The sequence below is a fragment of the Dermacentor albipictus genome, chromosome 5 (genome assembly GCF_038994185.2).
Source record: "Dermacentor albipictus isolate Rhodes 1998 colony chromosome 5, USDA_Dalb.pri_finalv2, whole genome shotgun sequence".
In the NCBI taxonomy this organism is placed as follows: domain Eukaryota; kingdom Metazoa; phylum Arthropoda; class Arachnida; order Ixodida; family Ixodidae; genus Dermacentor; species Dermacentor albipictus.
The window spans coordinates 160,804,388-160,829,790 of record NC_091825.1 but is presented as its reverse complement, the minus strand read 5'-3'; the positions used below and the strand labels follow the sequence as shown (position 1 = coordinate 160,829,790).

Here is a 25,403-nt window from a genome sequence, read left to right as displayed (position 1 = left end):
CACCACTATAATGAAAGGCGCCTTTCCCTGTAGTGACCGCATTCCCGAAAGTAAGCCCCGGCGCCATTACTCCCTTCCAAATGCCTCTCAATACCTCATACCTGTTGAAACCCCACAATGCCTTATGTTTCATTATCCCGGCATCTCTTCGCCCTTTTGCTATTAGTGACTGTTCGTGCTTTTCCGTGTACATCTGCCCTTTGTTTATCCATACCCCGAGATATATACTTGTATTCGGCCACTCGGGGTATTTCGTGGCCTTGTATTGTAAGCTCCTGATCAGTTGTATCGTTGAAAAACATCCCACCGGACTTAGCTGCACTAAAACAGAAACCTAAACTGTCTCCTTCGTCCCCACAGTAATTAACCAGAGTTTGCAAATCTTCCTGGCTATCTGCTAACAGTACAATATCGTCCGCATACATTAAACCCGGTAGTCGTTGCTCAACAACATTTTCGCCTAATCTGTACGACAGATTATACCCTAGATTGCTTCGTTGTAACCTTTTTTCCATGCTTATCATATAAAGCATGAACAGCAGCGGTGATAGAGGACAACCTTGCCTTAATCCTTTGTGAACCTCGACAGTTGTCGTACTCTTGATTCCTTCCCATGTTATTTCAACATTATTTTCTCTATATAGTTCCGGTAGAAAATCAATTACCTCATTACCGATACCTTCAGCTTTTAATATGTTCCACAGGAGTTCCCTGTTCACATTGTTGTATGCACCACTTATGTCCAGGAAGGCTAAATACAGATGCACTGGGTAAGCACGAACAGGCTATCATCCAAGCGCCTACCACTTCTGAACCCGTTCTGAAGTTCTCCAAGTATTCTATTACTTTCTACCCATGACTGCATTTTTAATTTCACCGCCTGCATCGCCAGCCTATATATAACTGATGTTATCGTAATTGGTCGGAAAGATTTTATGTTCTTCTTATCACCTTTCCCTTTATAAATCAAATTCATTTTACTCTGTTTCCAGCTGCGCGGAATTTGCTGATTTGTTATGACTGCCTCCAATGCTTTTATCAGCGTTTCCTTGCTTCTTGGGCCAAGTTCATTAATTAACTTGATTGGAATTTCGTCTATCCCCGCGGACGTGCATTTTGGAACATTTGCTTCCGCCTTTTTCCAATTAAGATTGGTCAATTCTAAGCTGTTTTCTATTATGCTATTCTGTGTTGCTCCCTCACTTGGGGCGATTACCCTATCGTCTTTCCTAAATGACTCTGCTATAACTGAACCAATGTAGTTCACAGCGTCATCTCCCTCTAAACAATTTCCTTCGGCATCGTGAATCTGTTCCTCTTTTCTGTGATTAGCTTTACCCAGCCAGCTTGTATGGTTCCAGAATTTTCTTGACCCCCCTTTAGTTGCATCGCGAACTTCAGCCAGCCAGCGATCAGAGCTAGGACTGCTTTATTTTAGCCTGGACGAGGACCTGCACTTGTTGTTTCTTTTGTCGATAATATTCCCATTTTTGGCCTATTTCCTCTTCAGATAACTGTGCCCTAGCTCTTTGCTTCTCTGTGTTCCCGAGATGCCCACCGTCGTTGTTCGATGGTCTCTCTAATTTCCTTATTCCACCAACTTCGTGGCTTCCCCTTTCCTCTCCAGCGATTTACTCCTTTTACCTCTTTTATTTTTGTACTAATGAGTAGTTCTAACTGATTATAATCCCACCTTTCCATGGGATGTTTCTTTATTGCTTCCTCTATGCCAGCCACTATTTGCGCTATTTGCGCGTCATTTAATTTTGCATACTCTTTTTGGCTTCCCTGTATTTCTCTTTTGAGTAGGGCTCCCAATTGTAGACTAATACGCTTATGATCACTTCCGAGGCTGTACTTCCCCTCTTCGTCTATTTCCATTATTGCTAGCTTGCTATACAATTCCTGCGACATTAAGCAGTAGTCAATGGTCGTTTGTCTGTTACGGGACTCCCACGTGATTTGTCCCTCACACTTAGTTTCTCTTTTTACTATAACTAGGTTGTGTCATTCACAGAAGTCTAGCATCAACTTCCCATTACAATCTGTGTATCCATCCAGATCCTCGATGTGGCCATTCATGTCACCCAGCAGACAAATATCGGCACTTTCTCCAAACTGCTTTATATCGTCATCGAGACACTTCACTAGATCTTTGTTCTCTTGCCTGTATTTGTCCCCTGTCCCTAAATAAACTACTCCTAGCCATGCCTTTTTACCGGCAATTGTACCTGATACCCAGACATGTTCTTTGCAAGTTAACTTTATTCTTTGCCAATTTGTTCCTTGCAGTATGAGCATACCTACTCCTCCTCCCTTCCTCTATGTTGTTGTTCTATTGCTCCCTTCCCAGACGTAGCCTTCAATAAGCAGTGGGTCTTCTAGATCCCTGAGGTGTGTTTCGCATAGCGCGTATACACCTACTTCTTCGTCCTTTAACTGCTGTTCTATTTCTAACCACCTCGCTCTCTTTCTACGGCCTTGCATGTTTATGTACCTGATCCTGGTGTTAAATTTATTTGTAGTTTTCTTCCTGGACCTCCTAGTGGCCATTTTATTGGTGTCAGCCTCTATTGTTGCACTTTCTACACTGTTTCTACCTACCCCTACGCCCTGAGGCGCAGTGGACCCCCTAAAAAAGCTATATACTGCCCGACCTGCCAGGCGTCAGCCGATCTCGGCTCCTAGCCTTCCAATAAAGTGGATGCCATCTCGTGTAAAGCCTCCGCCAAAGCCTGCTCTATGCACTTCTCTGTTTATGTCTGCCACTTCAAATCCTTTCTCCTGGCTTAATTAGCTTTCTTATTTCACAATTTACAGCCACAACGTCCTTGGCAATTGCTCCGTTCCTTCCTTGCACCTCCGGCACTATGCATACCACGATCTGGACTTGCTGTGCTATCGCCCTTAAATCGTCAACTCCCTCCGCTAATCTTTCCACTACTTTTGCAGCTTCACCCATAGAGTTTCTCACTACATTGAGAAACTCTATGGCTTCACCATTCAGTTTCGCATGGATGGATGGATGGAAGGTGAGCGTCCCCTTTGAAACGGGGCGATGGCAGTTGCCACCATGCTCAGATTTTTATTTTGCCTTTTATTTTTATCTGTGTTGTGTGTTATTGAATTTCTCGATTTTCTTTAAATACGTCTTCCTACCCTTTTAACCTTATGTCACCTCTCTGCTTTTGAGCCACCAATCCTCCAATCGCCTTTTGCTAATTTCCACCGCACATTTATTTACATGACTATCATTATCTCTGAACCCTAGGGCCTCAGGAAGGGTGACTGTGGCCGCATCGACATCGGGATTGATACCATCACATTTTAGTATGTGTTGTTTCATTGTTTCTACATATTTACCACACCCAGTACATGTGTCTTCTTCTTCGTTAAATTTCATTTTATAGCTCCGCGTTGATCTAGCTTCAAAGAGTAGGGCACTGCCTCTTGAGTTATCATAAAACGCTTCCTTCCTGGTCTGCTGTTTCCAGTATCGATATAGTTCTACACTATGCTTCTTTTCCATTGAATTTATCCAATTTTTACCTTCCGCATTTTTAACCTGTCGTTTAATGCTCTGTCCTTTTTCGTCCTCGTGTCTGGCATACTTACTGGTTAGCTTCCTAGTTCTTTTCCGCCATTGTGAGTCAACGCTCTTTCTGTATAGGTATTTAAGCACCTTGGCTGCCCACCTGTTATCATCCAATTTCCTCAGACGTTCTTCGTATAGGATTTTACTGTGAGCTTCCCGTGCTTCGAATGATTCCCAGCCCATATCTCCCTGTACTGCTTCGTTAGTGGTTTTCCCGTGGGCACCTAGTGCTAACCTTCCCACAGCTCTGATTTACTTCTCGACTGAACCTCTGCCCTTAAACACAAGACCATAGAGAAAGAAATTACAGGACCGCATTCCCGAAAGTAAGCCCCGGCACCACAGGACCGCATACCACAGCGCAGCAGCGCCACATTTCCCTCTAGGTAATGTAGTGAGAAACTCTATGATGGGAATAGAGGTATTCGTCGAGTCTATGGCCGAGGCATCGGCGCGCCGACGAGCGCAGATCGCTGACGCAGACTACAGCAAATAGATCATAACTAGCGCCGCTCTTATAGTACGCTCTGTCCCTAGCGGCAAAAGGGGCGAACTAGACTAGGCGTGCTGGATCAGGGATATTTGTGCTGGTCTGGAGTTCAGTATGTTGTGCTTGTGACAATGGGGTTTCTAAACCACGGGCTTCGGCGCACGTGCGGCGTGTGCGCGTGACGACGTTGTCGTCTGACAGCAGTGTGTTTTCAAGCTGGCAATATAATTTTAGCATCTAGAAGATGGCGGAACTCGTTCAGAAAAACATCGAGGGCTTCATCCCCGAATTGGAGCAAATGGAAAGAACTGGTCTAGTCACGAGAGGTCAAGTCAGGCAAGTGCTCTTCAAGCCGGGTGTTCACCGAATCTCGGCTGCTATCGGCGTTTGCTTGAAATTTCTACTCATAATTAATATTGACGTGGTGGTTTGACGTGCAGAGAGATCCTGAGGCGCAGAAAACGGTTCGAATATCGCCTGCGTCGAAGAAAGAAGTCCAAAGAAGACTACTTGACTTACATTCAGGTATGTTAGATTGGGCGAACGGCTAGATCTCGTGTATACGAACTGGGAGAATGCATGTGCACATAAAAGGTGATGCGAGGTCGCTCGAATTTAATCTTTTATACTCGCGTTTCTTTGCGCTTACCTCGCTTTAGTCAATATATACTGCCAACAAGCCCACATCGCTACCCTTGTCAAGCCCACTCTGCTGCCCTTATTTGACGATTGATTTTTGGAAGGTGTTTATTCCTGACCACAGCAGCTCGAGTCAAAACGAAAGTCGTGTGCCTTTAAGAAGCCTCGACTGTTAAATGTATGAAAAAGTGCTTTTGATGCTGCTGCTACTTAGTATTAAAGAAAGAAAAAGAAAGTTGCATTGGAACTGACAGTGTGTGTGTCGAGCTTTGTGTGCATGACAACCCCTAGCAGTCTAAATTAATCTGGACGGCTCCATTGCGGTGCACTCTTTGTTACAGGCCTTGTTGCCTCAGGGCTAACCGCATGTGAGCGATTTCTCGTGCGACGGAGATTGCTGTCGCTCAAGCCTGTGGCTTGCCGGTGAAACCACGTACGAGCGACTTACGCACTTATAGAGTCGCACTTTCAACTGCAATTTGCTCGTCAGTTTGTGAACTACTGCCAACAGTTGTGCCACGACCTCTTTTCGCCCATTGCTCAACGGCACAATTTCCGTGGTCGAGGGGCCGCATACATCGCCACCACCACATTGCGCCTTGCACAGCTAACCACACTGAGCACATTTACGGCTTCCTGGGGCATGGAATTCAAAATATTTTGGTGACTTTTTCAACCTTGCGTGCAATCCACAAAAACGGCAATCCGCCTTTTTTATGGTGCGACGGCGCAGCCTCCCTTCCCTAGCGGTTTAGTCACAAAACGTTTTGGAAGGGTCGTACGCATGGCTGCGCGCCTGAAAGTCCCTTGACGAAAAAGAGAAAAAAGCGCTCGGACGCACGCTGCTGCAAACACTCGTGCCGTCTACCGCGTTGAAACTCCACTGGTAGCCAGACGTCGGTACGGTGCCGTAAGCGTATGCAGCGTAAAACTGCAACCCCACTTTAAAACAAGAAAGTGGTCAGGGCTTCATCCGAGTTGTCAGGACTGCACCGTGAGCCAGATGTACAGTGGCCACGTTTCATTGATGGCTAGCAGATTTAACGAAAAACACATGCGTTACACTTGGGTGACACTTAAAAACATCACGTTGCTCAAGAAGTCTTGCAGCATCGGTCCTCACTTGCTGGTGGTGGCAGCGCGTGCTTGTCTTACATGTACTCGTTTAAGGTGCGGTAACACTGGGTCGATACGAGACCGGCAAGATGCTCACGCCGACGTACGATTGGCCGACTATTTAGACTGTTTAGCACAATGCGTTGCTATGACCATTTTATCATACCAGGCTGACGACACAAACGATGAGCATGAGTTGCAATACTGCAATGGGCTTTCTTGTCAATGGCACTGACGAAATCAGTGGGCTGCCCGTCGTTCGACCGAACCCCACGCGATCGGCTGTCAAACCGACAATGCAATAGCGACAGTGTCTCTGCTTGCTTATATAATTAATCACGCTCAAACTGAGTCAAACACTCCTACCAAGTTGAAATGTACAAGCTTCAACCCTCTCAAGCCATGCACATGAAGTTTGAGTCAATGTTGATTATCTTCAGCGAAGGTCAAGCCTGGTGCCGTCGAGTTCGGGCACCCGCTACCGGCAGACCTGAACTGAAAAGTAAGCAGTTAGGACGAAGGAAATTGCTTTTATGTTTCAGTTCTGGCCTTAGCGATTGGAAATGGCTACTCTTCACTTTGCACAGCATGTACACAATAAGCGCTTATTGCAAGTGTTGCACAGCGCTGTGCCAGAATCTGTATACATCACCATTCCCGTAGGCTGTCAGTCGCATTCGCTACTTACATAAATGTCAACGCATTTCTCAATTTCAGAGATTCAGAGACTCAGCATCGAACGGCAAGCAAAAGCTGGTGCATTCGGTATACAGCTGCATAAACAACAGTCTCGCTCAGTTATACCAACAGTGTCAGCGATGGCATCCACGTATTTGTGAGAATACAACACGGCCTATAAATGAGTGCATATGCAAGCACGGTTTTCCCTAGTAATGTTTTTTTGCAATGTGCCAACTGCAAGTATGATTGAGTCATAAAAAAGCGAGAATCTGTAATAAATAAACGAACCTTAATATATGTGTCTGGGTCACAGTTGTTGTTTAAGTGTTTTGGTTTCTCATCAGCCTTGACTCATCTCGGGCTGGAACAACTCGGCATATATGCGCAGATATGTATGTTTTGCTACATTTTTGCATTATTTTTATATAAGCAGTGCACCTTTTCGACGATCTTTGACACTAAGAAAGATCTGCGGCTGTATATGTTAATGTAAACAAGTGAACCTCTTCGATAATCCCGACACAGAAGGCTGCACTTAAAGACTTCTTGAATATGCAAAATGTCTAAATAATGTGTAAAAATAATGCAAAAAGTGAGCCCCAAGTGCAGAAATCAGCGACAACAAAACTCCCAACTCAGCTGTGTCGGCAAATGAAACTCTGCATGCCCTTATCGGCCGCACTGTTTGCACAAGTGCACTCAGGCCTGCTCGCCCAGTAGTTGGTGAGTGCTACGTTGCTTCCAGGAAAACCATGCAGCCCCGAATAAGCCATTAATAATTATTTGCAATCCACGAAACGCACAACAGACACGCACTCAATGCAGGTGCAGATACACAAATCAACCGACGAAAGCCCTGGCACACTTCTAAAATGTTTTCAGCGGCATGCGGCAGAGGGCAGCACAGGAAAAATGAAGAAAGCCGGATTGCATTTGTTCGTATTTCGTCTCGAGAAGCAGTGGTGATGGGCTCTCAACACCACGAGCTGCACCAACCTAGGAGGTGGTGCCGGGCAGCACAGTATGCTTCGGTGCTATTTTCTCTGTTAACAGTGAGCGTGCACTTTCTACTGCAATTTTCCTATGAGTGTGGCAACTACTGCCAACAGTTGTGCCCCGTCTTGTTTTGTGTCCATTGCTCAAATGGTGTGATTCGTACATTGCAGCGAAAGCACCAAGCTTCACCCAACCACACCAGACATGTACACATTACAGAAAAAAAGTAACCAATTACAATTAGAATTACTTCATTCAAAAATGTAATTCATTAGTTATCAATTACTCTTCCACAATAGTGATTGAGCAATTAGCAAAATGTAATTGATTAATTTTAATTATTTTCCTCCAATTTTTATTGATGTTGCACAAATGCAGTAAATAGGACAAGCTGGGCTTGCCTTAACATGTTGTTTATGTTCACTAACAAGTGCTTTTAAAAATGTTTGTTGGTATTATTATCTTGTTTTTTTGTGAGGAAGCCAGCAGTGCCACTGAAAACTTTTAATATGTGTGTGTGAAGGGTAGAATTGTGTGAGAATGTACACCTGTGGGCAAAAGTATACGGTCCACAAGGTCGTGTGAATTTCTTCGTTATAATGTACTTTAACTAAATTGACGAGTGCACTGGAATGTTTGCAATGTCAACATGGACAGCAATCCTTAATTTCAAGTTACGTTCACAGGCAGAGAAGAAAATAAGCTTTATTGCGTAAACACTGCTTCATGCTCATGGATGCGCAAACATCTTGTGCACAAGATTGCGGTTGCTCAGTACTGTGACAATCAGGCCAGGGCCTTTTTTTTATGAAATGCACTGCTTCATTGTTGCTGGGTCTTAGAGAAGGTGCTTCCGGTAGGGGCAATGAAAAGCTGAAAAAATTGTCGGCGGGTGATTTCCTGGCATCAGTGCCCGCAGTGGCCATTGCTGTCGAACAGCACTGGTTCAAATCGTCGGCCAACATCTGGTGTAGCATTAAGGGGAAATGAATGCTGAGCGTCCTGGTTTGACTGTCTGAACATTCACGTCCGCGAGGCTGATGCGTGGCATGACAGCGTGCATTCTACTGTAGCTCTTGACAAATTCAAGGGCTAAAAGCTGCATGACCTGTTACGGCTTGGCTCATCAATAAAGTAACTGGTTAAATGTAATTGGATGCTGAAAAAAAGTTGTTCAATTGCAGTGAGCATTACCAGAGAAAAAGCAATCAATCAGCATTTACAAAGTTACCAAAAATAATTGATTACATGTAATTTGGTACATAAAAGTCTCAACCACATGGAATCTTTTATCATTAGCACTTCCTAGGACACCAAATTCAAATAATTTTGGCAGCTTTTCAACTGTGAATATAATCCACATATCTGGTAACAGTGCTTTTTTTGTATTTTATCTCAAGTTTCAGCAGCGATGAATACGCAAAACCATGGGGCACACTCTTGTGGCATAACGCACCGAGCTGCGCCCGCCTGTGGAGAAGACGTGCTCCATCGCTCGCTACATGAGGCGGAAGAGTAATGGCGTGGAGGAAGCCCGTATTGCACTTTGGTTGCTCATTGTTGCTGCGTGCAAAATTGCTCGAATAGAGTTTGGGCTTGAGCCCCAGCAACTGTCTTCCGTTCTTCTGTCCCTTTTCAAGAAATGTATTTTGCGCCACAGAATATCCCTAGGAAACCCCAGCAACAATCAAGTGCAGGTTTTAAAAGCCTGTAATCACAGAAGAGTAATACACTTCTGACCTGCATAAACAAGAGAATGTGCTTATTGGCTTGTTTCATTGTCCTTCTGACTCGTTGAATCTAGATTGATGGAAACACAGGGCTGACTGAATTGAAAAATAGTGTTGTAGTGGTGGGTTCAGAATGCTTGCTGTGTGCATGCCTTGTAAAAGAGATACTATATTGCATTTTCTTTCTTTCAGTATGAATTGAACCTGTATGAGTTGCTTCAAAAGAGAAGAGCGGTAAGGGCTGCTACTAATACACATTTGCTGTGAACTGTGTGCATTTCACTCTAGCTGTTCTGTGTTGCTGTTTTGTTTTCTCCAGAGGCTCAGAATAACAGACAAAAGACCCGAGATTGATCTCATGATTGCAAAGAGGATCAACAAGCTTTTTAAGGCAAGCTATATTCCTTTCTAACAAAACTTGTTGCTGAGCTAGTTGCTTCATGATTTAAGCACAAAAGGTATGGCACTAGCAGACAACGACAAAGTGAGGCACTTCTTTCTCGACTGCTCAGCGCCGTACCTTTTCTCCTTATATTCCTCTCTGTTGCATAAAATTGACAAGCATGTTTGAAAACATTAAATTTGTTGTGATCTTTCGTTGCAGAAAGCTGTACTGATGTTCAGTGGGGACTCGAAGCTGTGGCTGTCACACATTGATTTTTGTGTGCGCATGGTGAGTGAATTCTTAGTGCTATGTTGAAGGTTGCTAGTGTTCATCATCGTCAGCCTATATTTATGTCCACTGCAGGACGAAGGCCTTTCCCTAAAATTTCCAATTATTCCTGTCCTATGCTAGCCGATTCCAACTTGCAGCTGCAAATTTCCGAATTTCATCACCCCGCCTAATTTTTTTCCATCCTAAACTGCACTTTCCTTTCCTTGGTACCCATTCTCCAATGGCCCACCAGTATTTGCTCAGTGCATTAAATGACCTGCGCAGCTCCATTTTTTTCTCTTGATGCCAACTAGAGAATCGGGTGTCCCCATTCGCTCTCTGATCCACACTGTTCTCTTACAGTCTCTTAAAGTTACCCGCCGTGGTTGCTCAGAGTTGCTATGGGGTTGGGCGGCTGAGCACGAGGTTGCAGGATCGAATCCCGACCACGGCGGCGAAATTTTGATGGGGCAAAATGTGAAAACACCCATGTACTTACATTTAGGTGCACGTTAAAGAACCCCAGATGGTCAAAATTTCCAGTCTCCCACTATGGTGTGCCTCATAATCAGAAAGTGGTTTTGACACATAAAACCACACAATTTAATTTTTTTTCTCTTGAAAGTTAAGCCTAACATTTTTGATTCCATTGCTGTTTGTGTGGTCCTTTACTCCTTCTTGAGTATCTTTGTTAACCTCCAAGTTTCTGCCCCATAGATTAGCGCCGGTAGAATGCAATGATTGTGAGCTTTTCCTTTTAACGACAGCGGTAAACTCCCAGTCAGGATTTGATGATGCCTGCCGTATGCACTCCAACACATTTTTATTCTTCTGTAAATTTCCTTCTCATGATCAGTGTCTCCTGTGGGTAATTGACCTAGATAGATGTACTCAAGCACAGACTCTAGGAGCTGATTGGCACTCATGGATTCGTTTCCTTGCCAGGCTATTGAATGTTTTGTCTTGCGCGTATTAATCTTGAACCATATATTTACGCTTTTGTGGTTAAGGTCCTCAATCATTTGTTGCATTTTATTCCCAGTGTTGCTGAACAAGACAATGTCATCTGCAAACTGAAGATTGTTGAGATATTCACCGTTCATCCTCACCCTTAAGCCTTCCCAGTCTAATAGCTTAAATATACTTCTAAGCATGCAGGGAATGGCATCGGAGAAACTGTTAGATGCCTTTAAAAAAAACATTGCCTCATGAAGGTTACCTTTTATTCTGCGAACAAAAGCGTAGCTGGCAAAATCTGTGTCATATATCATGCTACTTATGCAGAAGATTGGTAGGCAAAGCTAAAAAGTTCTAAGAAGGCCTGGTTGTAAGAAGTTTTTTCCATAATAACGTTGATGGGTTGCATGTATCGCAAGTTTTTGATATGACTATATTAATGTGAAGCTTTGTCTCTTCCTTTGACTTTTCTACCACTGCTGCTGTCTGTCATGCTACGTGTGGGAGGGCAGGGGGGTTCAGAGCATGTGGCAAGGTAGAGAGAAAAGACATGAGAAAAAACTTGTTTATACCTTTCCATTACGTCTCATGTGCACAATGCCCTCTGGAGCTCCCTGGGTGTTGCCACTTTAGCCTCTTTACATACATAATTGAACCATCCGTGACCCCCCACAAAAGCATTGCAAAAACTGCAGTGCTTACCCTTCTACTAACGTGCGAGTCCAAAGGGTAGGTAGATAGAATGGCAGAGAGGAGGCAGGGAAAGCAGGCAGGGAAAGCAGGCAGAGAACGGGTATAACCAATGCAGTCGCGAAACGAGTGAATAACAGCTTTGCCACTCATAGCTTGCATTTCCCGTACTGGGAGGAGGTTGGGAGAGGGAGAAGGTGGTGTGAGAAGTCAAGGAAATGCTACTACACAGTAATAGCGTTCTTTAGACATGGCAGCGGTTATGGGCAAACTGAAGGTACCGTACAGTATGTCTGCTATTTCTGTAAAAATAAACTGCAAATTTGTCAAGAAGAAAACTGACCAGGGCTTGCAGATGCAAAGCCGTACTAAATTTCTTTGTAACAACAATACTTATTTCTTTTCATTCTTTCCACGAGCTGTGCGAGAGTGGAACTGCTTAAACCCTGCTATTACTGCCCAGCCCACACTAGAAACATTTACCAATCATTTAGAAGAAGCAATCGCAATCACTACTTAGTCTTTTAGTTATTTTATTTTTTTTTCTCTTCTGCAAGAGCAACTGTGTGAAGACCAGTGTGTTACTCAATAAATGAAAGCGTCCACGTTTTTCTATGCTAACTCCTTGTTTGCTCAGTGTTTGCTCAGTGTTTGCTCAAATTGTACTTTTTTGATGACCATATGCCCACTCCTGTAATAATCCCAATCGGGATTGACAGTATTGTGAAATAAATAATAAATAAATAAATAAATAAATCACCGTAAAGTCTAGGTGACTGTGATAGGAGGATGTGGGCCCAGGCCTCAAGCACACAGGGATGGCACAATGAACACAGAGAGGCTTTAATGACACGGGGACGGGACTAGGATAACGTACACGATAACACACACAGAGTTCCTTTCATAAATGTCTGTCGCGTAAGTATCGTCGCGCTCAGCGTCAATGTAGGAAGGCGTCCGATAGCGCGTCGGTCTCACACACTCACGGCACGAAGAGGCGCAGAGATGAATCTCGAGCGGCGAGTGGCGCAGGTGTTGGAGGCCGGGGCGGGTTCCCGGCACACGACGAGCCACTCGCGCGACAGCAGGGTCGGGACGTCGGCCCGCCACCGGGTAGACCGTTCGGAAGGCTTAGCTGCACCGGAACATGTCAGTGTCGGATGCTCGCCCAGCAGTGGAGCAGGCCGGTTGAAGACCAAGGACAGCCCGGTCTGTTCTGCCAGCACACCCAGGAACACCGGCCTTGGGTAGATGACTGCTCGGCTCGTTCGGAAGGCCAGCCCAGGCAGCTCAGGCAGATCGCATGGCTGCCGTTTCCGCCCAGACACCGGCTCTTCTCTTCCTCTTCGTCCGTCGCTGCCGCACAGCAATCACGCGCATTCGGCCGCGACATTCAAATAGTCCAAACTCCTATCACATTTCCCCCCAAGTTCAAGAAGTCGAGGAGGGTAGCACTACGGAGTATCACAAGTGACACAGTTCAAATTATTACTCTCATGACAGATTAGTCCGTGTCCATAGCTATTCTACTTAGATAGTCTGCACCAACGTTATCACATCCACGAATATACTCCACATGAAAGTCATAATCCATGAGGAGTAAACTCCAACGTAGCACGCGACTGTTCACGTGCTTCGCCGAATTGAGGTATCGCAGTGGTTGGTGGTCGGACTGCAGGATGAACGGTTTACCATAAAGGTACACATGAAATTTCTGTACAGCTCACACTATGGTGAGGCACTCCCTCTCAATAGTGGAGTAGGCAGCTTCACGTTGCAAAAGCTTCCGGCTAGCGTAGGACACGGGATGCAAATGCCCGTCGTGTTCTTGCAAAAGAACTGCTCCGAGACTTCTCGAAGAGGCGTCTGTGCGTAGCACAAAGTGTCTGCTCAAGTCGGGAGCCTTTAATATAGGCTGCTGTGACAACAGCTCCTTTAATCGCATAAATGCCTCTTCGTGTGGTGTCTGCCAATTCAGCCGGTTCGGAGAGCCCTTCTTTGTAAGGTCGGTGAGTGGATGGGCAAGCTCAGCGTAGTTGGGAACAAAGTCCCGGTAATATCCCGTGAGTCCTAAAAAGGCCCTGAGCTCCTTCTTCGTTCCAGGTCGTTTGGCAGTACTGATCTTGTTGGCGGTGTCTTTCAAGGGCTGTAAAACGCCTTGCCCTACCAGATGGCCTAAGAAGCATGTTGTTGGGCAGCCGATTTCACTTTTGTTGGGTTTTATGGTTAGTTTGGCTGTGCGCACTCTATGGAACAAGCAATTTAAAGTCTCTAAATGCTCTTGCCATGTTTTTGTTGCCACAAGAACGTCGTCGAAGTAATGGTAGACGTGAGGTATGTCTCCGACAACCTCCCTCATCAATCGGTTGAAGACAGCAGGTGCTGTCTTAATGCCAAAAGGCATGTACTTAAATTGGTATAGTCCAGAGTCGCATGAAAATGCAGTGGCTTCTTTGGACTCGGGGGCCATGGGTACTTGCCAGTACCCTTTTGTGAAATCAAATTTAGAAAAATAATGACTTCCAGTGAGCCTGGCAAACATCATCTCTGCTCTAGGAATGGGCTCACAGTCAGGAACTAGAATTTGATTAAGTTTTCGAAAGTCTGTGCAGAGGCGCACTGTGCCGTCTTTCTTTTTGACCACCACAGTGGGTGCCTGATATGCTGACTTTGATTTTTCTATTATACCTAACGTCAGCATGTCCTGGACTTCTTTTTCCACGGCATTTCTGACAGCAAATGGCATGGGGTACTGCCGGACTTGTATGGGTGCAGTAGTAGTCAATTCCAAATGACATTGCAGGACATCAGTCTTTCCAGGTAGATCGGAGAATATATCGTCGTAGCTTGTAAGGACAGCTTCAACTTGGAGTCGCTGATCCATAGTCAGTTGGTTTGAAATGATGACGTCTTTTGATGTCTGTGTTCGGATAAGTGACGGGTAAGGCGGCGTCGTCTCTTCAAGCTCTAGCCCTGTTGCGTCATCTGTACTCACCGTTGTCGCTGTTACCTGAAGCAATTCGCTGTTGGGTCGCTCTTCGTATTTTTTTAGCATATTTATATGAAAAACCGTTGTTCTGCTCCCAAGGTCAACAGCATAGTCCAACGGACTTTTCCTTTCTACAATGTTGAAAGGCCCCTTCCACATAAGTATCAATTTATTCCTTTCACCAGGCAGGAGAACAAGTACTTTGTCTCCCGGATTGAGCTCTTGCATCTTGGCTTTCCTGTCATAATACGTTTTCTGTTACTCTTTCGCTTTCGTGAGCTCTTGCATGGCGATGGCACACGTACGCTCTAGCCGGTGACGCAGTTCCATGATGTATTCGTAAGAAGATTTCGTGTCGTTATCCAAACGGGGATTTGTCCACAATTCCTTTAGCACAGCCATCGGACCACGGACATAGCACCCATACAACAGTTCAAATGGCGAGTAACCGATGCTGCTCTGTGGCACTTCTCGGTACGCGAAGAGTAGCGGGCCGAGGTAGCGGTCCCAACATTTAGGTCGCTCTTGGCACATCCGTCCGAGCGCGCGCTTTAGCGTGCCGTTAAATCGTTCCACTAATCCATTTGCCATGGGGTGGTACGGCGTGGTAGGCAATTGCTTAATTGACAGGAGACGACTGTACTCCTTCATCACAGCTGACATGAAATAGGATCCGCGGTCGCTGACAATCTCCCGCGGTAAGCCCACTCGGGAAAACATTTCGACGAGTCCTTCCGCAACAGTTCTCGACTCGGTAGACGGCAGGGCGACAGCGTCAGGGTATCTGGTGGCGAAGTCAACCATAGTGAGGATGTAACGGTTGCCTTTATCTGAAGTTGGGGATAAAGGACCAATAATATCGATGCCTACGTGAGCAAAGGGAGTCTCAATTACAGGCATCGTACCCAGTGGAGCGCGTCCGACTAAATGGCGCGGCACCGTTCGTTGACAGACATCGCATGACTTAACAAACCGTTTCGTCTCCGACTGGACCCCTGGCCAGTAAAATTCAGCAACAATTCGATCCACCGTTCTCGTCATACCCTGGTGACCGGCGAGGATCCCTTCATGAGCCAACTTCATCACCATCTCCCTGAGGTCTTTTGGCACCACTAGCTGATCTAGTATCTTCCCACCTGACACTGTGTGCTTTCTGTATAAAATTTCATCCTTTAAGTAATATTCGCTTGCGCGGCCATCCGCGACCATCATCTTGCCGACCTTTTCGAAGCATGTCCTCAGAGACCCATCGTTCCTCTGTAAAGCTTTTAATTTGCCTTGCTCTATTCCAGTGACTACAGGTTGCGGGACAGGCAGTGTAGGCAGGGACCGTATCTTCGTTTCTTTTGTCACAGCAACGAGCTTGGTACCAGATTCGTAGTCTTCTTTATGTCTCGAGGATCCGGCTGCGTTTTTAGCTGCTGTGGTCAACGTTTGGCCCTCTACGTCTGGTAGCTCTGCTTGAGCGGTGGATGACATCCTGTTGGCAGGGTAACTCATCTTGTCGCTGTTATGTTTCAGTGGAGACCACGAATTGGTCGGGTCATCAGGTGCACGGGCACCTTCAATGTTTCCCAGTACCACATCATACAGGGGATCTTGCATACATTTAACTCGCGCGACGCCGGTAAAGAACGGGCTGTCTAAGAATACTATGGCTTCCGGTAAGTAGTGGATTGTACGGTCCAGCAAGAACACTGGACTTTTTGTTCCTGTCATTTTGTTCTCAGGTACCAAAGAGAGTCGCACGACCACAGTATTGCAGCCAGTGTCTCGTAAGACAGACACCGGTTGTGATTCGAGAAAGCCTCTTCTCACTGGCAGATTTCCACTGTCACATCTGGGACCTTGTTGCATTAACGTCATGTTCACTATTGGGACCGTTTCGCCACCTTGAAGCACTACGTATCCGCCACTCTCTTCTGTCGGCTTTTCGGCTTGCGATGGAGCCAGAATACACGAAGCTTGTCCTTGATTTTTCCTTCTTGAGGTTTCACCTCCTTGTCCCTTTCTGCCGGACCATCCGCGACCTGTAGAGTTCTCTTTAGTCCGGGACCAGCACTCCGAAGCTCGATGTCCCGCTTTATCACACAGGAAGCACCGATTAGTTGCACGTGGCAACGCTGTTGGAGGTTCAGTCTTGCGAGCAGAGTCTACCACGACCTCCTTGGATAGCTTTTCTCTGCCTAGATTGGTCAAGTTTTGTGCCTCTATAAAACAATCGGCATTCTTTGACAACATAGCGAGGGTCTTACAGTTTCTTTCTTTCAGGAACACTCGCAGTGACGCAGAACATCTTCTCAAAAACTGTTCAGCAATCATGGTGTCCCTGAGGGAGTCGAAGGTCCTCTCAATATGGGACATTTCAAGCCAGTGGTCAAAGTAGCCCGATATTCTACCTGCATATTGTAGGCCAGTCTCATTGTCTTCGGGCCTTGCGTTTCGAAACTTTTCTCGGTATCCATCAGCAGTGCACCGGAAGCGCTGAAGGAGAGTAGCCTTCAGCTGGTCGTAGTCTAGGGCTGCATTAGAATCAAGCCGTCCTATGACCGTCAATGCTTCTCCTGTCAGGCAGAGGCTGAGGGAGAGCGCCCATTTTGCGCGGGGCCATTCCTGACTTGTTGCCACTCGCTCAAAACGTTGCAAGTAAGCGTCTAAATCATCCCGGGCTTCGTTAAAGGGCGGGATCAACTTATGAGGACTGAATAGCTCAGGAGCCGCCCTGGTAACCGACTGTTCCGTAGTGCTGTCTCTCTGTGCGCTTTGTACGCCAGTAGTCTTTTCCTGGAGCTCGATCTTGAGCTTTAGCACTCGTTCTTCCGCTTCTAGTCGTAGACGCTCTTGTTCTGCCTGCGCTTCGGCCTCTAGCGCCTGCGCTTTCGCGTCTTCCCGATGTTGGGCGCGCTGGTCGCGTTCCCTCACAATTTCTGTATCAATCCAACGCTTTAACTCCGCTCCTGTCATTCCTAGCTCTTTCCCTATGGCGTACAACCTCTCGATCTCCATCGCTCCTCCTGTGCGTTTGAATATCCTAGCAGGCTCGCCAAAATTTGTGATAGGAGGATGTGGGCCCAGGCCTCAAGCACACAGGGATGGCACAATGAACACAGAGAGGCTTTAATGACACGGGGACGGGACATGGATAACGTACACGATAACACACACAGAGTTCCTTTCATAAATGTCTGTCGCGTAAGTATCGTCGCGCTCAGCGTCAATGTAGGAAGGCGTCCGATAGCGCGTCGGTCTCACACACTCACGGCACGAAGAGGCGCAGAGATGAATCTCGAGCGGCGAGTGGCGCAGGTGTTGGAGGCCGGGGCGGGTGCCCAGCACACGACGAGCCACTCGCGCGACAGCAGGGTCGGGACGTCGGCCCGCCACAGGGTAGACCGTTCGGAAGGCTTAGCTGCACCGGAACATGTCGGTGTCGGATGCTCGCCCAGCAGTGGAGCAGGCCGGTTGAAGACCAAGGACAGCCCGGCCTGTTCTGCCAGCACACCCAGGAACACCGGCCTTGGGTAGATGGCCGCTCGGCTCGTTCGGAAGGCCAGCCCAGGCAGCTCAGGCAGATCGCATGGCTGCCGTCTCCGCCCAGACACCGACTCTTCTCTTCCTCTTCGTCCGTCGCCGCCGCACAGCAATCACGCGCATTCGGCCGCGACATTCAAATAGTCCAAACTCCTATCACAGTGACGCTACGAAAGCAGTCGCACATCAAATCAACACTTCTGTGCCTGCTGCGGTAGATTTGTGTCTATGGCAGTGCTCAAGATACTGCATTTAGATGGGATCGAAATACAAAAACGCTCGTGCACTTAGGTTTAGGTGCAAATTAAAGAACACAAGGGTGTCAAAATTACTTCGGAGACCGCCATTACAGCGTGCCTCATAAACTGATTGTTGTTTTGGCATGTACAGCCCCATAATTCAATTAAAGTTTAACACTTCTGCCACAATGTGATGTGCCATGTGAGGCAATGACAATGTTCAACCCTCTAGGAGGTTATATGAACAATGGCACACAATAATGCCTGAAACAAACATGTCTCCGTGTGAGTTTTGTGTAAAGCACAGACAAACAGCAGTGGTGCACGTAAGGCAATGTTTAACATCAACTAACCTTACTCGTATTGGGCTAAATGTTGAAGAAATATAACATTTGCCATCAACATCACTACTAATTATCATGAATTAAAGGAAACAGCACAGAAAGCTTCACTTATATCAATTTCCACAGTGCGTGAGATCCGCATAATTTTTTATAGTCTTTCCTTCTTTTTAACCCATGCCCGGGTCATTTTGCAGGGCTGGAACCATGCTGTGGGAACACTTTACACCCGCATGCTAAATCTCCACAGTCACAGGCCAGGTGAGCTGTCTTTATGTTATTGCTGTTCTCAGTGTGCCCTTCTGCCTTTCTTTCACCACATACCATATTTACTTGATTTTAATGTGCCCTTGATTGTAACATGCATCTAATTTTCATGACCCAAAGTGGTTGCTCACTCACCCTCTTTTTGTAGTAAGAGAGAGAGTAAACATAATTTTTTCTGAGCTGTAAAAAAAAAAAAAAAAACCCTATTGCATCTCATTTACAGTAAACTGGGCACCACTCTTCATTGCTGTCTGAGGCCTCCTTAATACTATCAGCAACCCAGAACATCTGCCGCTTTTGAAACACTACATTTAAACGCCTTGCAGACCCTACCAGCCTAATAATATTACTGAGCAGGCACAAAGCTACCACAGTTTTTACAGCTGCAGCAACATTGCATTGGATAACAGAAATGTTTAATGCCAGTGCAGTTTCGGTTTGCACTCAAATGTAGCATGCATATAATGTTTCATAAATCTTTCCAGAAAAATGAACCCATTAGAATAGAGTGAAAATGGTACTTGTGATGTGTGCATGATGGCCCGAAATTTTATTCAATTGCAATTTTATGGACACTCGAGGCACATTTCTGCTGTGGCTGTGATGTACCGTATAAAATCCAATGTGATAACATCGTCACCATGTGCTGTATGCTGTATGTGCGAGTGAAAACTTGCTAGGATGCGCTGATGATTGTGGCTGAGTCTCGCACGTGCAAGGGAGGAAATTGAGGAGGAAGTGTGCCATGTTCTGTTGTGCACGATGCACCAGGGGTAGGGGAGGAGCGTTTTACTCCGGCAGCGGCTGCTTATGAAGCTACTGTGCTTGCCCTGTCTTGAAAGCGATCTGTGACATATTGGACAGAGTGTGCCGAGTGCTGATAGCTTTGTGTGCGCTGTGTTCTCACCGCTTAGTTCACATTGAATGAGAGGCAGTGCGAAAGTCAATTGGCTGGCTGCTTTCTCTATCCAGCGTTTTGGCAGCGAGTGTGCACGATCGTTTGGTGAGATGTGTTCATGTTTGCTTGCATGCGCGTGACACCATGCTTGTTATTTTAGTTCATAAGCGAATGTTTACAAGTTTATACAGCGGTTACAAGTACTATCCTTAACTTGTGTAGCTGTCTACGATTTGCTATCGCAGTTGATGCTTCGCCTTTCGGGCAAAACTGCGACTTTTTATCTTTTAACCGCAATGTCTTTGTCTTCCTCAATTGGCTGTGTCAAGTTTTTACATGTGGCTGCTGTTCTTGACATCATTCCTTCTCGTCACGCTGTAACTTGCCGCGGAAGCTTAGCAGCTGTGGTGTTGCGCTATTAAGCAGAAGGTCATGGGTCAAATCCCAGCTGCGGCAGCCGCATTTCGATGGGGGTGCAATGCAAAAACGGCTGTGTCTTGTGCATTGGAGGCATATTAAAGATCCTCTGGTGGCCAAAATTAATTGAGAGTCCCCTACTATGGCATGTCTCAAAATCATATCATGGTTTTGGTATGTAATACCTCAGAATTCAATTCAATTCTCGTAACATTTTCTGAATGTATGGCAGCATGAAGCAGAAAGTGACAAGACAACAGCTATATGTGTTTTAGTAAAACATTTTCTTGTGTGATTAGATTCACAACTGACAAGGAAAACAGAAACGTGAAAGAAACGATGACAGAGTACACAACACTGGCACTTCTGGTGTGCCAGTCCTGTGTACTCATCTTTTTCTTGTGTCTTTCGTGCTTCTGTTTTCCTTCTAATGTATGTGTCTTGTCCCTTTCTGTTTTGTGCTGACTTACATTCACAGTGAGGTACCAACTAGCCCAAACTAGTACCTTACTTCACCCTTTCATTAAGCCGCTACTTCCTATGTTGTGACCTCTCACTTGTTAAGCTCACCATGCTATTTCTTGCTATCGATTATCAATCTTCATTGTATTGCTGCTCTTGTTTCTTTTTGTACAGCCGGACCATGTCACCTCTCCCCATACTCATGCAGTTGTCATACAGTTCCATGTTAACATACTTTCTTATTAATGATGTTTATCATGCAAAATATTTTCTCAGTGGGGCCATGCAAGAATGAAATCCAGAACATTATTGTATTGTGCAGGTTCCAGAATGTATTACAGTAGAATCTCAATGATACGATCAAGCCTGATATAAATTTCGGGATAGGAATTTTTCAAAAGTCCCGGCCCAATTTCAGTAGCTTAGAACTTGCTACCTGCCATGGTTGTGCTTAGTGGCTATGGTGTCTGTCTGCTAAGCACGAGATCATGGGATCAAATCCTGGACATGGTGGCCACATTTCGATGGGGGCAAAATGCGGAAACATCCATTTACTTAGATTTTGGTGCACAATAAAGAACCTCAGGTGGTACAAATTATTCTGGAGTCCCCCACTACGGGCGTGCCTTATACAGTCGCCGACTGTTTGTTTGGACCTCACGGGGACTGTGGAAATGTCGGAATAAATAGGTATCCGAAAAATCAGATTAAGGAAAGGAAAAAGAAATGCTTTATTTCCACGCACTTATTTGCGCTCGGCAGTAGGCTTGAAGAAATCGTGAATGCGCCGTTGCACGCTGTTCGGTTTACGTGCAATCAGATAAGCCTGAATATCGGGGAGGGTCGTACGGTCACTATAGGTGGCTGAAAGCACAGTTACTGCTTCTATATGCTCCGCATGCGACGGCAGCGTAGCACATGGTGTGTCATCTTCCGACTCTGAGTCATTGTCTGGCGGTGCAGCAGAAACCTGACGAATGATCTCGTCGTCGAGTTCTGTGCATGTCAGTAAAGCAGTGTCAGCACCTGTGAAACTGTCAAACGAGACGGTGTCCGGAATCGCAGTGCAACCACTGCGCAAGTCTTGGCAGAACATTTTCGGTGTCAGTAGGGAGCACATTGGAAGGCGACAAATCCTAGGCCTCCCGGCACCCGCTTGCCAACATTCCCCAGCGCGGTCTGCGCGGGCACTGTCGGCGCCATTAGACACTTGACGTGATGTTTCCGTATACCATGTTGGATCACCGCAACCTCGACACAGCACACAAAGCAAACATTACCACGCTGTCACGCCAACACCAGTCACACATAAGGTCCCTCTAAAATAAGGTAGCGACATCTGCCGTGAGCACCATCTAGGAAGTTCTTGTACCAGACGGCGCCCAAGCTAAACTGCGGCGCCGCGGCATTCATGAGGTTAAAAAATATCTGCTACGTGCGTAAATATAAAATGCTACTGGTACCTGACTGTGGTGAAAAACGGAAGAGGTGCCCAAACTTTAAATCTAGTTCTTTGATTTCACATGAGTGCTGAAAGAAAAACGTTCAAGAGAGCAGAATGAGGGCTTGATCGCCTCGATTCCGCATGTTTACCTTTTGTTCATTTGCGCTCAATCAACGCGCGAGCCTTGGTGGTTGCTTGCGCTTAATCCCGTTTGCTCTGTAAATTCCTTTGCTTGTAAGTGTGCTGCGTACACATAGCGGTTACTTTGAAGGAATAATTCGTGTAAAAAAAGGAGGCTGACAGATGCTTGGACCGAAAAACTTTCCGACATAACGTCGCTGAAACATGTGACCCTCACAGCAACTAAACAACATCCTGTGTGTGTGTGGAAACGAGTGCACCAACAGTCTTCTTGCTACTGAGTGCATCTGTCGTGTAGCGATTACACGACGACTGTTGTGTTTTGTGGTTCAGTGCTACGAGCCAGTGCAACTGTTATGACATTCTGAAGTGGCGGTATGGATCGTGTCAGCGAGTCTCCTCGATTGTGTTCAGGCTGCCAGCGGGATGTACTCTCGCGGTACACCAACATCGAGCGTAGTGTGTGTTCATGTGTGAATGCGGTTGACTGTTTTCGTGAACCGTGCCATGTCGCCATGTAAACTTGAATCATGACGTGCATTGTTGTGTTTATGCCTTTTCGCCTCCGTGCACCGCTAAAGCTCCGTAAGAATTAGAGGGCCCTTATACGAAATGCACGTGGATTGGCCTAGCTATTACTGCACTGTGTTTTGCTGGTGATCTGTGTATCGCTTCTGGCATTTTTCTTATGTTAATTTGCAGTTGTGTGTTTTTCATCATTAAAATGGCATCACCGATTACTGAAACATCTTCGAGTGTAAGGGAAACTTGGAAGGAACGAGCTCGCAGGTCTATGTAATGTAATTTGATATATGGTATTGTACTTTATTATTTGATGGCCAGTAGCAGTAGCTATGCAGTATTTGTTTTTAAAAGCAGAGTAATGCCGACACTTAGGAATATATTTATTCACATATGCAATGCACAAAATACGATTAGGATGGGCAGAGTTGGAAATGACTTTTTTGGACATATTGTAAAGCGCAGTGAACAACGCGTGCACAAACACAGGAAAGTGTAAAAGTAGAATTCGCTGCTGAAATTTGTGATTTTTTATCGCACGTAACGCATTGCAAATATTTGTCAGTGAGTTAATGCGCTTCTGCCCTACTATTTACTTGCATGCTAGGTCATACTGCACTTGCTAAGTCAATGGGCCCATAATGCACTAAAATCAATAATCTCCACAAATTTCGGCTTTCAACATTCATGCACGCGAATGAAATACTATTGCAGCTCTGCGCACACACGTGTATACTTTCTATCCCACCTTCGTATTGCACTACGTTACTTTCCTCACATAGTTGTGCAGTTACCGACGGTTCAGTCTTTCTGTCCAATTCTGTGCAAGCATACCTTTCTTCTGGTTAGGTTCTGGTTGCCGCGCCGGATGCAAAATAACTTCATTTCATCCTTCGTCCAGTTTTGGCACCCAACCACACAGCAACAAGGCATTTCGGCCCTCCCGGAATGAAATTATCACAGCAATGTGCATAGCACAACAGGCGGAACGCATGAACTTCGCCCGGCGCGCAGGACTTTCATGGCGGCAAAGGGGCGGAGCAGGGTCACATGTCACCGATCAGCCTATCGCTGGCGTTGTCAGCTGGATCAAAGCCTTTCTCTACCTTAAAATTATTGAGGGACTTTAGTCGCACAAACGAAAAACGGGGCCTACTTGCAGCGTCGTGCATGAAGGAACAAATCAGCTGCTGGATTGTCTTGACATGGCTTACTGAGCTGAAACCGGAACTGCTGTAGAGCCACTCTATCGAACCAGGCAGAAACGGTGATGATGAGCGGGGATTTGCAGTAGCGCTACTTCGTGGGGCAGCAAGGAGGCTCCATTCAAAACAAAAATGGCGTTCAGCAAGTCGAACCATGCACTGGTCAGAGTCGGTGCATGGTGCTCTCGATCGAGTTGGCTCAAGGAATGTCCGAAAAATCAGACGGGAGGTTGCAAAGTGTCCGAACTTTGGATAGTTGTTATACATTATAGTCCATGGGGCGAATGGCGGTGCTGCGAAGCAGACCAAATAATCGAGCATGTCAAAATTTTTGGAGTCCGAAAAATCAGTCGGCAACTGTAATCGGACTGTGGCTTTGGCACGTAAAACCCGATAAATTTTTTAGAACGTGCTATGTTTAGAATGTTGCAAACCACCTTTCAGGTCATGGCGGATATGAACAATCAAGCCGCTGCGCGATCCCCAATGTAGCCAGCGAGGAGGCCCCAGTGCACCGGTAGCGCCTTGTCAAGCCAACAGAATGGCGAAGTTGATGCACCGGTTGCACTCCTAGTTCCAGGGCAACCTGGAACTACGAGTGCCAACACTAGGGCCAGTATGACGTAAAACTATTGCAATCTGTTCTTACTCCAAATCGGCCATTAGCCCTCTGTGATAGGTCAGAATGATTTGGGTCTAGCCCATATGGGCAGGCACCACACTGATATAGGTAGAACCTGAGCCATTTTGACCTATTGCAAAGGGCTAATGGCCGATTTGGAATAAAAACAGGTTGGAATAGTTTTACGTTACAGAGCCGCAGTGCGCGTCTCTCCCCCGCCCTCAAAGGGACACTAAAGGCAAATATTAAGTCAAGCTAAAGTGATAGATTAATGCTCGAGAACGTCTAGGGCAATAATATTATCGGGAACAAAGCTTTTGTAATCGAGAAACTGAGGTAAATGCAGCACACGATTTGAGACTCACTCGGGACATTCAAGTGCTAGCCCGACGACATAGGAACTCCTCATTATAATTCTGTCAGTAGTACTCAACCACACGTAATAAAAAGATTATTGCATAGCATTGTAAGATGAAAGAAAATGCTACTTGTCCAGTTCTATTCGATTTTTAGAAAAAGAAAGGAACTCCTTGACCATGAAGGAAGAAAAAATTGAGCAGTGGCCTTGACGTTGCCCTTTGGGAAGCCCCCGGGATGCCGGAAGTTGGCGTTACTCTGTCATCTTGTCAGGGCAGGTTCTCCTCTCTTGTTTACATTTTTCACCTTCAGTGCGCAACCATGCCGGGCTGCGCAGATGTGAGCGCCATAGTGATATGGCCAACAAATCCAACCACAATGGACGATCTAGAACTACCCAGACAAGAATGCTTTAATCA

General features: G+C 46.0%; 1 protein-coding gene across 1 annotated transcript in view; it reads left to right on the top strand.

Moving 5' to 3' along the window:
• The first annotated feature begins 4,069 nt into the window (after positions 1-4,069).
• The window catches only part of LOC135916352 (U3 small nucleolar RNA-associated protein 6 homolog), a 105,259-nt gene continuing 83,925 nt past the window's right edge, over positions 4,070-25,403 (top strand). Inside the window, exons 1-6 of the mRNA XM_065449711.1 lie at positions 4,070-4,421; positions 4,526-4,610; positions 9,440-9,481; positions 9,567-9,638; positions 9,852-9,920; positions 18,847-18,910. Coding sequence (XP_065305783.1) covers positions 4,330-4,421; positions 4,526-4,610; positions 9,440-9,481; positions 9,567-9,638; positions 9,852-9,920; positions 18,847-18,910 — 424 coding nt within the window. The 5' untranslated portion in view covers positions 4,070-4,329. The remainder of the gene's footprint in view (positions 4,422-4,525; positions 4,611-9,439; positions 9,482-9,566; positions 9,639-9,851; positions 9,921-18,846; positions 18,911-25,403) is intronic.